The sequence below is a fragment of the Ammodytes marinus genome, assembly GCF_949987685.1.
Source record: "Ammodytes marinus genome assembly, chromosome: 14".
In the NCBI taxonomy this organism is placed as follows: Eukaryota; Metazoa; Chordata; class Actinopteri; order Uranoscopiformes; family Ammodytidae; genus Ammodytes; species Ammodytes marinus.
Window position 1 is genome coordinate 7,948,152 of NC_137218.1, and position 15,384 is coordinate 7,963,535.

The 15,384-nt window shown below is 39.1% G+C and overlaps 1 protein-coding gene across 1 annotated transcript in view; it reads left to right on the forward strand.

Moving 5' to 3' along the window:
* The window catches only part of sgcd (sarcoglycan, delta (dystrophin-associated glycoprotein)), a 108,975-nt gene extending 103,557 nt beyond the window's left edge, over positions 1-5,418 (forward strand). The window contains exon 8 of the mRNA XM_080041036.1: positions 1,059-5,418. Coding sequence (XP_079897162.1) covers positions 1,059-1,244 — 186 coding nt within the window. The 3' untranslated portion in view covers positions 1,245-5,418. The remainder of the gene's footprint in view (positions 1-1,058) is intronic.
* Positions 5,419-15,384: the final 9,966 nt, after the last annotated feature.

Sequence of the window (15,384 nt, forward strand, 5' to 3'; positions counted from 1 at the left end):
TGAACAGTGAGGATCATGAGTGTCTTTACGTCAAACATATTGTTTGTATGAGGTGCTGTGATGTGAACAGTTAAGGACATGGCAGGAGTTACATGGGTGATTTCAGGGCGATTGAAGAGGATTTTTGCCATAGCTGGTTCTCTGCCAGACGATACACCTCCTCCTGACCATCAGTGGAACAGTCCTGTCCAGCTGGCTTCAGTCCAAATGCCTTAATTTACAATCAACAAACAGGACACTCCACTCAGCTTGGACTTGTCCTTTAAACAGAAAGTTTCCAACCTTTCCAGTTACAATGATTCTACATAGAAATCCAAACTTTCTACTTATAGTTTTTTAGACTTTTGGCACCCCTTGTAAATTGAAGTTGATTTTTGTTCTTTTGTCAAAATCTACCATGATTGCAGCAAGATAACTTTTAGAAGAACTTCATATTTTTGACTGTGTTCATACAGAGCTCACTTTCAACGTGAATGGTTGTAACTACGATTGACATTAAAATATAAATTCAAAACCGATATTACTTGAGTAAAATCATGTGGATTATTTTGCTCATATCAGTAGAGCCATCCTTAAGGGGAATTTAAGAATACATACAAACACATTTTCAATAGTCTTTTTTTTATTGTATATTTTTTAGAGATTATGAATAGACCAATAGAGCAACTACTGGACTTGTTCAGGGTTAGGAAAGTATGCAACTGAAGATCAGCACCAGGTCCTGAGAGGCTGCTTGCAATACATGGGGCGGCTGTGGCTTAGCAGGAAGAGCAGTCGTCAACTGATTGCAGGGTTGTTGATTGATTTGATTCGTGCCTCCTGCCGCATGCCAAAGTGTCCCAGGGTAAGACGGGTAAACATTTTCAATTCAAGCCGCCTAAAACAAATTTGCTTCTGTTGCCTTCCCCTGCTTTCTTTCAAACTCTTCTTCAGCATCTATGTATTTCTCCCTCTTCTTTTTGTTTGTCCAATCTACACTCTGCTTAAAGTGTTTCCCTGTTTCTCTGAATCTCACCATGTTTCTCTCCCTCTCTCTCTCTCTTTCCCCCCACACACAGATATCTTTGGACGCCCGGAGGATCCGCATGTTGCGTCTGCCTGAAGGGAAGGCCTCCACCAGCTCCTCAGCCTCTGGGAACAGGCAGACTGTCTACGAGGTTTGCGTTTGTCCCAACGGGAGGCTGTTCCTGTCCCAGGCCGGCACCGGATCCACCTGCCAGATCAGCGCCTCTATCTGCCTCTAGGACTGAATGATAAACCTACAAACATACAGAAACACACACACAGACAACCTGGGCAGAAACAGACATGTAAAACACAAATCGCCTGCCTCTAACGACTTGATTCACAGCAACACTACATACAAAAGACTGCCAGAACTGACAGAAATATAAACAATCATAGATACTCTATCGAAACAGACACACTGGTTGTATACACTTAACAACCACAACACACTCGGATACAGACACAGGCTGATATTTGGGCTCAACCGATATGTTTCAACTGGCCAATACTGGAAAAATGTTTGATTGAAGCTGCTGACAGCTGATATTTTGTGCCACTATTTCAATGCTAAAACAAAAAAATATTTTCTCTCCCTTAATTTTATACATTTCAGTGGTAAAAGCCATTGAAAACAGCATTTGAGCGTCACAGGACACTAAAATGATCCATTGAGTGTCGCGTACAAATCTCTCTAAGCTCTTTACACATTCAGTATACATCAGAAGTTATTTGTGTTTTCAACGGAATTAAGTGTGTTGCAATGCAGGTTTGAAACAACTTTTTAATACAACTGAGGTCAGTAAGGAATCTCCGTCCCATTGGAAGTCTAGGATGCACTGACTGGCTGATGCACTTATATTTATTTAAAGGACAGTATTGGTAATATATCGGTCTGACCCTAGCAATCACACATGGCGCTGCTATTCATTGATAGCATACACACACACACATACAGGTGAAGACACAAGACATGCATTCGCACAGGATTACATATTTGAACATGGTGTGCACACACGCGCTCACACTCTTTGCTCGAAGGAGCCCTCCGGCAGAAACTGACAGACTGATATGTTCCCTTTTTTCCCTCAACAGGATTTCAGTAAGAGAATCACTAGGGTGATCACCCACGGCAACCACTCCCCCGTCCCCTCCGATCTTCTTCTCCTTTTCCCATATTTTCTCTGTTTTCCTCCTCCAATGTTGAGATAATTTAATGATTTCTACCTTTTCTGTTGTTCATGAGGTATTGTAAAGCCCCATAGGCACGCTGCAAGCACCTAATTAGGATTATTCCTAAAATTAATTGGGTCAGGGTATGAGATGGTAGAACGAACATGAGGACTCTTCCCATGGATGTATTATAATCTGGATAATGACTCCATATTGCACCTATTACCTTAAATGGAATTTTCTCGGACAGCACACAAGCTAATTAAGTTTTTAGCTTGAGGACCATCTTGGCCCCTATAGACTTTACATTGGGATGATGTCACTCTATACGTTACAAATATAACACCTTTATTGATTGAAATGTATAATACACCCAACTACTGGTGTTCTTTGCAGTACTGCAAGTGCCCACTGTGGCAAACTGCCAGCAAGGCAGACTGGTAGCACATTATCCAGCTACTTTAATACATCCCTGGGACCTGGATATTTTCAGAGATAGCAATTCAAAAATGAAAAAAGCCATTACATTCAGAACACATACCACATCCAGATCTGAATGTGCAGTATATCTGTATATGCATTGCGTGCGGTTTGTGTGCCTATGAATAATTTTTATTTTGTGAAAAAACATTTAATTCTTAAGTGTGAGAGTGGAAACATATACAACTTAACTTTGTTTTGTGCCTAAGTTATTTGTTTTGGCTCTTAACCGACATTGCAGTGAAGTTTTATTTCAGTTCATAAGTCCACAAAATATTCAGCCCATTCAACCCTTCCAAAGTGTATCATTAAGCGCCATGACTCGTCCCCACGTTCAAGTCCTATCACACATCAAATTAGCCTTCCATTAGAAGCAGCCGTTCATCCATCAGAATCATTTGTTAAGAAATTGTAAACAGCAATTATCTCTCTGTCTCCCTCTGATATGACGTGAACGTGGCACAAGTGCAGTGACACAAACATCAACCATTGATTTGATTTTGGATTTTTTTTTAATTAGATGTTTTGCTTATTTGATGTGAGCTTTTGATTTTAAACTGAATGGAAAACTGTCCTTGTTCTGTTTTGCACAAATCCCGTCCATGTCTCTTTGTGTTTTAAAAAAAAGAACGCACTGACAATGAAGAAAACAACTCAAAATCCTGTAGAACGGTGTAATCGAACAAAACCCAACATATGTCATGCATTTAAATGTCCTATGTAGGCTGCTCGAATTTCGGCTGGTGGTCACCCTACTTGTTTCTTGCACTGGGACATTTTTAAAAAGAGGACTTTAAAAACTATTGCGAGCCACTCTGTTGGAAGAGGGGGACTGTGCCTGTGCCTTATGTCGATGCACTTGTGGCAAGAAGAAGCACATCACACACAGACTTTCTTTGGCATCAACGAGTAAAACATGATCTCTGATTTCAGTTCTGATTCATACCGTCCATAAATCTCTCTCTCTCTCTCTCTCTCTCCCCTCTGTGTGAATGCAAAGACCTTCAGCCACATCTGCCTGTATCTCCCCCTACTGTCAACACCTGACTCTGCAAAAGGATGAGGCCTTTTTTTTCTTTTTATACCACTTTAGCTTGCTGGGTTTGGGATGATGCTCATGTTTTACTTTGCTTTGCGTGATTGAATATCCCGTGTGAAAAACGTATTATGTGTTTCCGTTAACAGACGGGTAGCGGCGCTGATGGGTCTGATTTCCACTGCTTACCACAAACTGCTAGGCCAAAAATATGTTGTTTCCCTAACATGTTACCGCAGAAGAGATTTGTGTCTATTGACATGTGGTTTCATCTGAACAGGCTAAATATCTGGTGGCTTAAGATCTAAAAAAATTACCTGCAAACTGCAAATTTTACTCAATATCAAAGCACTCTATCACTGCTTCCTTTCTCTATTCGAACCCCATTATTAACTTTACAGCCACACTGCCATTGCTATTCTGGCGATACGGTTGAATTATTAAATCTTAGAGCACCTCAATTTTAGCTTTTTTTTAAGAAGCATTCACTTGGCATGTCAAGATCTGAAAGATCCAATGTGTTACCAATGTGTTAACACGCACATGAAACGACCCTTTTTGGCCCTAAAGCTTGTGATAACTCCTGAACACACTGACGGTACATAGCAAAGCATTTATTCACATCTTGTTTAGTGTCCACATCCTTTTCAGGAGTCAGGTGCAACTCCTCTCTGTCTGTCAGCTTCTCTGTCGCTGTATATTAAAGGACTTTCAGAAATATTTCACTACAAAATTGAACCTCTCTGATGTATTTTTTTTCAGATACATGTACACAAGAGATACAAATACACATTTTTTATTCGGTTGTATATGTAAATAATGTATACATAACTTTGTCGGTGCGCATCAGACAAAAAAGAGAAACACTGCTCTTTTGCAAGGATTACCTTTTTTTATAATGTAAACCACTACGTGTTTTTATAGTCAAAGGGCAAAAAAATAAAATAAAAAATGTTTAAAGATTTTCATTGGGATAGCATGTACAGCAATGTATACAAGATGTTGCCTGTGGAGAACAAGCTGGTTTTGTTTTTTTATGCCATCTCTTTCCTGTACCTGTCTCTCTCTCTCCTGCTGAGCTCAATGATTCACAACCAACACAAACTTGCTTTCTTTCTTCCTTTGTCGTCGTTTGTTCTCTTGGCTCTAAGGTCTTTGCATTCTCCGTGGCATTCACACTGTGTTGAGTGTAAAAAAACTGTGTGCTACTATCATATGAGTGAGCGTGTGTTCTTTTTTTTCCTCCTGCTCCATAGAATGCGTTGAATGATTCTCAGAGAAGCAAAACACAGAAAACCAATAGGAGATAAAAAAAAAAAAAATCTCTTACTGAAAAACACAATTATCAATCATCAGGCCAATTATCAGATCATAGACAATATTTTCAATTTAGACCCAATAGGTTTTGAGAAAGTAAGTTATTCATTTGACATGGGAATAAAGACTTTGACACACCCGCAGATCAACACCATTATGCAAAATAAAAATGCATTTCTTTCTTTTGAGACAGAGTGGATTGTGTTGCTGATCGATTGATTATATTCTCGACCAGGTCACTTCCTATAACGCAGCCCTGTGTGTTCACACTGAGTCCTCTGTTCTTTCCCTTCTCATGGCTCCACAGTGGAGGGGTTAACATCCATCCTGAATATTCACATCTTTTCTTCATTCTTCAGTCGTTCTACTGCCGTTCATGGAGTAGGTTTTCAAAGATGCCAAAATAAAAGACGTTGTTCAAATTGATTGCAGTGGTCATTGGATTCAGGAAAAACCCTCTCACTGCTGCAGACCCTTCTCTTGAAATCTGTCTGGGTTTAGCTTTCCTCAAAAGAGATGTCAAATCTTGAAATCTCCTAGCAAAGTTTTTTTCAACTAAACCTAAATGAAATGTATTTAATATGGGCACTTTACTATTTAACACGATAATGCAACTTCCGCAATGCTTTGACAATGGGTTGACTCTGTAGTGTATTGGATTATTTAGCATTGTATTAGCACACCATTACCTTAGAAGTCTAGTCTATATACTATCTAGTCACCCCGGGCCAGGCATTAGTGGACTAAATAATTTTTGAACTGCAGTATAAAGGTATCTGCTCTGACTATCAGTGAGGAGTGAACAGTGGACAGGTGAGCTTCATATAAAGATTATTTTCACAAAACCGTATGTAGTTTTTGACAGGTTTTTATTTTCCTGTTGATTTACGACACATAGCCGTTGCTGCATTGTGTTGTAGATATTTCCTTTGCAAGTTTTAGCATCCACGGGTGAAGGAGTGTACGCAATGCAGTACAATAGAAAACTAACAGTTGTTTCATTTGGCTGATTCCAGTTTCTTTTAGGCTCTTAATTTAAAATATTAATACTTTTGACTGACCATGTGGAAAAGGCTTTACTTAAAATGACAATACATTTGCACACAAATTCAAAATCAAAATGATGGTGGGAAAAGATAACTTAAAGATGTACAGCAAACTACCGTTGCGCAAGATTTTTCTTCTTTATCAAAACAAATTAAAATCTTATCTTTCAAGGGAAAAATTCCCCCTGAAACATCGTTTAAATTGTCATAAGAAAAATATGACAGTGTTCACAGCAAACTGTGTGATGGTAATGTTCTTGACATTTCTGGGTCAGATGACATTTTCATTTCAGAGATTCCAACCTATGTCAGACAGGACTAGCCAAATGTGTATCAATCATCATATAGCCGCCTGTTATATGTCATGCTACTTCTATACCTCCTTTCATGATGTGACCTGATCATATCACTGGTGATCCATAGAGAGACTGGAACACTAAGGATAAGAACAGATTTAATCTGCCCTCAAGGTATCATAAGAAAAGCAGTACTCTGTAGTCTGTAGTTCGCTTTGCTTATCACTTCTTAATCATCTTCACAGTGCTATTGTTCTGATGGCCTATTATATGTGTGAAATTGCTTTCCAGGTTTTTTTTTTGTCACTTTGTGAGCGTAAAAGCAGTCGACGTGCGAAAAAATTATCACAATAATGAAGTAAAATAGACTCTTCAGTTAGGAGGAAAAACACACACAGCCTGGAGCTTTTCGGTCAGGTGTTAATGAAGCTTTTTATGACAGGGAAAAATAGCCCCAACTGTCTGTCTGTGTTCTTTGAGAATGAATAATGCAGACGGTTAATTAATTCCGGGTCATTTAGTCCTTGTTTCACACTGTTAGTCAAAAACGCTAACGTCACCCAAATGCCAAGAGCAGCAACAGCTTTTTCCAGGAATTGGTCTAAAAGTCCGATATTCAATCCCTTCACACAGACAAAAGAGTCTGTTTAAGCTGCTACACAGACGGAGCAGCACTGGCCACATTCGCTCAGCATAAAGTTAAATGTCCTCCGGCATATTTTATTCTAATTTGATCGTTTTTTCGCCCGACCTTGGCACTGAGCCCTTGCATAGTTCAGCCTGGGTCTTGCCTCCTCTGTTGTTTGCCCGTGTTATCAGTCGAGTGAACCCCCCAGATTAAGCCGTGGAGCGCTCCCTCGCTTTCTTGGGCTTATGACGCGTTTTCTCCGGCCCGGGCTGCAGAGAGAAAGAGTGTTTGATGTGTGTTTCTGAGCCGCTGGAGGCCTGGAAAATGGGCCTAATTAGCCAAGCTTCAATAAACGACGGTGGCTAACCTCGAGCTACCGATACTCTGCAAATGATATATTCATGTTAGCGTGTCATAAAAGCTTTTGTCCTGCATGCATCAATTTTTTAGATATTTTTATCTGCGTCAGAGGGGGCACTGGCAACAAGTCAAATTTGAATGGGTATAAACCCTGTCCCTTATTTCATTATCGTAACATCACACGTTTGCGGAATTAGCAGCCTCCCCATCAGTCACACATTATCTGGGTTTTTCACTCGTTTTTCCTTCTTACCAGACAGGTCTCTCTTTGCCATTTTCACTCTGATGTTTTTCTAATGATAGTTCGAGGTTGAGTCTCTTTCACCTTAATGCAAATTAAGATTTCATGTGACTTTGAGCTATTTCATTTGGCAGCAGGCCTCTTAAAGCTCCCATATTATACACTTTTCGGTTCTATTATACACCATATTATATGGTCTTAGTGGTCCCTAATACGTTTTTCTTTAATTGTTTGCTGAAAAAAACTTTCAGATAATTTATTGTACTATGCTGATGTTCAGCTAATCTCACAATGGCCTATTTTTTAAAAAAGAGTTGCAGGTCCCCTCGTAAATATACAATCTTTGAGCTGCCCCCGCCCCCTGTCCGGAAGCGAAGCCAGATACGCCTCGCCCTCTGTCTGTCAGGGCCGTGGACCAATAAGAAATAGGGGTGTGGGCTGCACAGTGGAAGCTTCTGGCTTTACGGTTTGTGAGGTCAGAAAAGGGGATAATTCTGACTGGAGTGTTTTTGGGGGGGAGGGGTGGGGGTTTCAGAAAAGGGGAGAGTGAGAAAAGGAGAGATTGTTATTTTTTTTGATATTTTGGCAGTCTCTAGGCACACCGTGGACGCATGGATATGTTGGAACACATTTAAAAAGTGCATTTAGCATAATATGTGACCTTTAAGAAAAGAGCTTCTCCGTCTGCTTCTTCACACAAAGAGCCACTCTCTCTTGTCTTTGATTTTTCTTTGGGATTATTGGAATAAGAAGCCCATAGAGTGAGTTATTGACTGGGGTTTTTGTCTGTGTCATGCCTCAGTTAAAAGGAGAGGAAGGGTTTTTCGTTTTGTTTTGAATACTTACCAAAAGGGCTGCATGAACAGGAGTGGAGTTTGTGTCAGTCGGCTACTTTAACTGACTATGGGAAATGTTGAGCACATATTGGTATGAATGTGGCCTGTTGTTGGATTGGTGAGGCTGGTCTCTGTGCTGTTTGTTCCGACAAGGAAGTGTGAGAAAATGTTGTTTGAAGCTGGTTTGAATATTTAAGTTGTCTCTAAAACAACGAGGTAACATGTTTTTTTTTTGCTATGCCGAAAAGGAACATGCTTTCATTAAATTCTCCGGTTTTCTTATGTTGGATTTGTTTTGAGAACAGGTGTAAGGAGGGCAGCAGCTGTCCTGGCATTTGACTCTATTTCAAAAGTCTGACTTGGACGTTAAAATAAAGATAGTGATTTGAAATTCAGTTTTTCATCTGGCAGATAGAAATCTTCTTCCCTGTTTTTAATTATATTTGCAATCACTAGCTGATTTGTTTTACGTGCTAGTTGCTGGGGTTTCATTACAGGATGTGATATGCGACCACCCTGTATTTGTAATATTTTAGTTTGCAGTGTGTGCGTGTGTGTGTGTGTGTGTGCGTGTGTGTGTGTGTGTGTGTGTGTCTGTCGCTGATGTCATTGTTTTCACATGAACCCACAATGTGTAAATAGGTGCAAGATGTTAGTCCTCGAAAAAAAAATTATAACTTTGCTTGAGGTCTGTGAGACCGAGCATTTTATTTTATTTTTGTGAAAGATTAAAGGATATAGCTTTTTGTGCCATGTTGGACACAAAGGAGTTCCTCATACTTTTTATGCAAACAAATGGATAAAGAACTCATTGTGATAATGCTATGAATTAAGTCAGTAAATTCTCATATGTATTATACTTTCTGAAATAGAGTTTGTATAAATGAACTGAGTTGCAATCTAAACTGTTTCAATAAACTTATTTGAAAAAAAAGTTACTTTAACCCTATACAGTGACAAAGTGTTTACACGTTAGAGTCCTTTCTGTCTTTTACTGAAAAACCCTCAAACAAACAAAAAAATCTTAAATTTACTTTTTCCACAAGTAATTAGTTGGTACATAAATCAACAGCTGATACTGTTGGCCTGTATTTTAAAAATGCGATATTTGACTCATTTCAATTTTGAAAGCCAGAGATGTCAGTAAACAGATACACAATTACTGAGTGACTAGCACCAATCTGCAGAGCCATATGTGACTTTGTCACTTCATGATGAAAATAAACACTGGGGGCAAAGGACACACCAGGGTCCTGGATAGCAGTGAAATCAGCTTCTGCAAAACTGTTGGAAGGATGAATCATAGACAGAGGACCTTGCTTTTACAGAGGAATATTACTTCCTTCTTTGAATATGAAATGTTGTTTTAATGGTTTACTGAAGAGTGTATAAGGGGACATCTCAGGACTGCACATAACGTTTTGGCCCAATACACCAATGGTAAGGGCAATGTCTGTGAGTATATTGATGAAACCAATACTGCTGCTCTGCTAGCCAGGCTAGTGAAAGCAAAAGTTGCAAATTAAATCCCTCCTATAAACTTTTTTTATTGCCAACATTTCAATCATGTATTATTGTTGCCCTCACTGCAGCCAAGCATTATTCCTCCTCCTCTGCTGCTGCTTGTATTATATCACCACACATTTACGTAAAGGATATTAACGATTAATACTTGGTGAGCCAAATTAGCAAAAAAGAGACTGCACATCTCACACTCATTCCCCTAATGACAGCCTGGCCTCATGGAAGAGACCGCAACCAGCCAATATTCTCGCTTTCTTTAAAACCGTTGTGGTCAGTCATTACAGTTTGTGCTGACACAGAGCTTTGTATGATGGTGTTGTTTGCTCCCTCTGAGGGCTCCGAAGTGCCCACAGCCTCGGGCTCTTGGCTGATTCTGTTTTTAAAAAACCCGGCCCGAGTGCACTGGTTTGAATCATAGCATATCCTAGAGTGGTAACACAGTAGCTGTATTTTCAGGTCACAGGGGAACAATAGTCACATTCACGCACCACTTAAAAACAATTCAAAGCCTATTTAATGACAGCAAAGTGCATATTTGTCCTCCTGAATCCTTGTGAATTTCTGATCATAGCGCTAACATGCATTCTCTCAGAGGGATCAAAGTCCTTTTAATGCTGGAGCAGTTTGCTCTGGGGTACTTTACTTTGGCTTTACTTCATCGTCCTCGACCGCACTTTGTTGGAGTTGGGTTACTGAGGATACTCAGCAACTCTACAGTCTTACATATACTTTTAGCCTCCCTTAGCTCCTAGTTTGGTGGGGTATATACTCAAACTGTTGTTTTTTTTTATGGTGCAATTTTTTAAAGGGGACATATGATGCTAATTTTTGGGTTCAAATGTGTATTTTAGGTGTCTACTAGAAGTGCTTTTTATGGTTTATGGTTCATAAAACCCATTACTGTTTTCACACGGTCCATATCTTTATCACCTTTTTCCAGCCTGTTTCACCCTCTCTGAAACGCTCTGTTTTTACACCTGCCTCTGTTTTCAAAAGCCCATTCTGCTCTGATTGGCCATGTCCACATGATTGCTTTGGCAAGTTACCTCTGGAGCCAAATACCCAAACACGTGTGCACAAACACTAAAAAAGTTACTTTTTTCATATTATGTCCCCTTTCAGTTGGATGCAACACCTGAATATACTCAGGCCTTGGCTCTCTAAACTTTGTTTGCTGACGTGATGAGGAGATTTTTAATGGAAAGAGGCTCTTAACAGCAGGAGGTGTGCCGCTCAAGCTGTGGACTAATTATCTGTTCAGTGATTGAGAACTGGAGTGAGTTGTGCTGTTAAAACTTACAGCGCCACCTCCATTACCAGAGGGACAGCTGCAATGTCTGGCAGTTGTTGGACAAAAGTAAAAGTGGATCAGACTGCACAATCTGTTAAAACCATTTTAATGGTCATTTCATGCCCTTTAAACAGCCTGACTGTGGTATTTTGGAAGAGAAGATCAACTACGCAGGCTTAATTAGCATCAAGCTTTGTGTTTGGTTGTGTCAATGAACGGAAGCTGCTGTTTACATGGAGCTGAGAAGATAATGTTTACAAATATTTTTTCTTGATTTTCCCCAGTGTCATAAAACTTAAAATTTAAAAGCCAAAACCTTGAAGATTGATGCGTCACAAAATGACAAAATCATGTTGAAAAATGGTGGCAAAGGTTTGTATTTGTCTAACTGTCAACACATTCAATGAAAAGAGAAACATCTAATAATGTGTGTTTTAGTCTTCCCTCACTACTCTGCCATCCCTTTTATTTCTGGGGAGCACAGTCCCATGCCCATTGGTTCATATACTAAAGACGTAAATCTGTATAAAATCCATATAAACACAGACTGAATGAGAACTGTACACTTTCTAATTCCTATAGGCAGATATTTAGGAAGCTTTGCTGCTCAGTTGGGCTGTAAAGAGCCGGAAAAAAAGATACAAAGGGACAGAGAATGAGTGGGTGAGAACGTGCGCCGAGAGGCTGATGATATCCACTGAGGCTTCCTGACTCGTAGGGACGCAAACAGAGCGAGACAAAGGAGCCCTTTAATATCAACTGACATTAACATGCGCCTCATATCAACACGGTGCACTGATATGATTTAGAGGGCATACATTTACTCCTGGTATTAAAATATGTCTCTGGGAAACAAAATTAGATCAGATTTCTCATTCCCTCGGGAAATACTGCATGAAACGCACATCTCTTTGCCTCGTAAAGAATTTACCCAGAAAAAACTGACGGTAGACACATTGTACTTGTTGCCGCATGATGAAATATAATAATTCACTGGTTGATTTGTGGTTGAATCATATCTTTATTTAGGATATAGAGTGGGTTTATTGGGTTTTGGAGACCTTGTATCTAAATGAAGTAAATAAGCAAATACATGAGGATTCGGGCCACTGATCAAATCAGAACAGAATTGAAAACCATTTCTCAATTGATTATATACAGTAGAATTGAATAAGATGAGCTGCTTGGGGCAAATGTTGGTCACATATGTTTGGAAGAGAGGGATGGGAATATCAATTGATGGATGACTAAATCAATTCAACTATCTTGTTTTACTGGAGGCAGCAGTCCGTTAGATTAGCACATAACTGGACGCATGAAGCTAACCTATAGGTTAAGTATCTATCTATCTATCTATCTATCTATCTATCTATCTATCTATCTATCTATCTATCTATCTATCTATCTATCTATCTATCTATCTATCTATCTATCTATCTATCTATCTATCTATCTATCTATCTGTCTAGCTATCTAACTATCTATCAACCACTGTTTTCTGCATAAATTCGAGAAGTGAGATATAACATGTTAATTATCGGTTGGTTAATTGGTTGAATTAGTCAATTTACAAAACATTCTACATTAAGTTTATTTCAAAACATACAGTAATTGCTGCTGTAAATATGGAGTCTGCATAAGTGTTACTTCTTATAGCGACGGAGTTGGTACAGCCGTGGTTAAATAACTGAGTAACTAATACAACATGACTTTTCACGAAGCAGATTTGTCAAAATGTGAGGGAAGAAAATACAGGCTCAGAAAAACAGGGATAAGTAGGCCACAGCTTTTTGAATTTGAAGCAGCACACTTCCTGTTTATAACACTCACAGCATGATGAGCAGTAGTAGCACCAAAACTCACAGAGCGTAGTAATCCCAAATGGTAATTCCGAAGAATGAAAAATTCATAAGAGTGACAAAACTCCACGGGACATATCATTTTTCTTTAGTTCTGCACTGATATTGTGAAGGAAACAAAGTCACAGAATGTCTTTTTACAACATGGATCCCTTAAGGTTTCAAACTCTCACAGGTAAGCTCCTCACATCTCACACATTTTCTTGTGAAGATGTTGTGGCTGTTCTGCTCTTCACTTAAGATGTAGTCTTGGAGTCTTGGATCATGTTGGAGACGTGCTCGGAGAAGAAAAGGTTTAACAGGGAATGGCAAGGGTATAAACTAGGGCAACAAAACCAGACAATTCAGAGAAATATCCCAAGATGCCTTCTGCATTTAAAGCAACTCAGGTATTTTCACAGAGTGGTAATCAGGTGTTTGTTTGTTTGCAGGCCAACAAGTGAGATAAATGTGGGTAATAAGGAAATAAAGGGTAGAAGGAAGCAAGGGGAAAGGGATGGTAAGAATAAAAAAATAGAGTTAAAGGAAACAAGAGAGAGAAACAGAGAAACAATGAAAAAGGCTGGAGAAAAAATAGGAAATGTAGGATGTTTGGAAGAATACATATGCAATGCAGAGAGATACAATTGGAAGGCAATAAAGTCAAAAGAGAGGACGAAGAACGAAAGAATGGAGGAAATTGATAAAGGAAGGATAACACAAACATAGACTTAATATGAAAAGGCAAGTGACAGTTAGAAACTGCATTCATATTCTGGTGGTGCTTTGTGATGGCTGCCAAATAGAGATGCACTTCAATGCTATTTCATCAGATAATCAAACTGAGGAGACAACAGCAACTTATGGAGATAGATGTAGCTATCTGACACATGCAGTCAACATCCTTTATGACAACATACAATAAGTTGTTTGCTATAGTGCATTCCAAACCAAGTCGTATTGGTGTTTTCTGACTCACTACGTGGTGTTTTTTAGGGGAAATTGTGTTAACAATTTGAAGTGTTGACTGTTGGTACCAGACAAGTGCTTAGTCTTAGCTACTGTGTTGAAATGTGATGTTTTTCACTCCTATTCGTTATCTGGATCTCGCTGTTTGTACCGTGATTTTTTGAAGAATATCAGGCTACTTTCACACAGGGCAGTGATGATCATGACCAGTGCATTGTGTATAACACAGTTTCTGATCAAAGACCGACACATAGGAATTTCCTACATCGTTGACAGACAAAGAGAAAGAAAAAGTAAAAGGTTGTTGTAGGTCATATTCAGCACCAATGTACTACTTAAGCATTCCCAACGCTCAGAGCTGTATGAGCTCTGAGAGTCGTGGCAGGAACAACTGTGATGTGCCACCCACTCACTGTGCTTTAAGACCGCCAGCCAAATAAAGCATCTGGAAAATGAGACGTTCATCATTGATTTCCAACAAGGTCAAAACAAAGCTTTCAAACTATATGTGCATCCTCCGCTCACTGTGAATAGATCTTTTCACATTTATCCACTTGATGCAGACTTCATTATGCTGTCAGCGTGGGCTGAAGAGAATATAAAAATATAAAAAAAAAACGTTCGCAGCATAGAAACACTGCTTATGGAGCTCAGAGAACATCCAGTTTAATGGAGCAATGTCTATTCAAATTGAAAAAATCGTTTTTTTTTTCTGATCTGAATGGCAGTTGTTTTTCTTTGTTTTGAGAAGAGCTGACAGCTATTAACGAAATGTCCACATCTTGGCTCTGGCTCTTGTTTCAAAGTGCCATTTCTTTTATATTCAATACTAAGAGTCTAAAAGCTGTGTCTCCATGTTCAATCTCTTGTCGTCTTGTCAAACTGTAGAAGAGAAGGTATCAGCTTCCCTCATTTATAGAACTGACTTTCTACTTTGTTATTATATTCCAATTCAAAACACAGTGTCAAACTCACAGACTCAAGATAGCGCACAGTGTACATTTCATTGCAGGAATTAAAGTTATGAATTATTAAATTGACTCCTGCAGGATGATTCTGTTACCTCTGCTTCAGCAGCTGCAGAGTCATGTGGAGCTGGTAGGGTGTCTGACTATATTACTGACCATAGGAGCACTCACATTGTCTCTCTATACAATGATACATTATTAAGACATTAACCAGTATTAATCCTGCACAGTGTGTAACACACAAACAATAATCTCAATTATCTTAGTATGAAATGTCTATCTGAAACTGAACTGCATGTACTGGATACTTTGAATTCCATATAGATATTATAGTTGCACCATATACTGGGGCAAAACATTTAACAAAAATATGCTT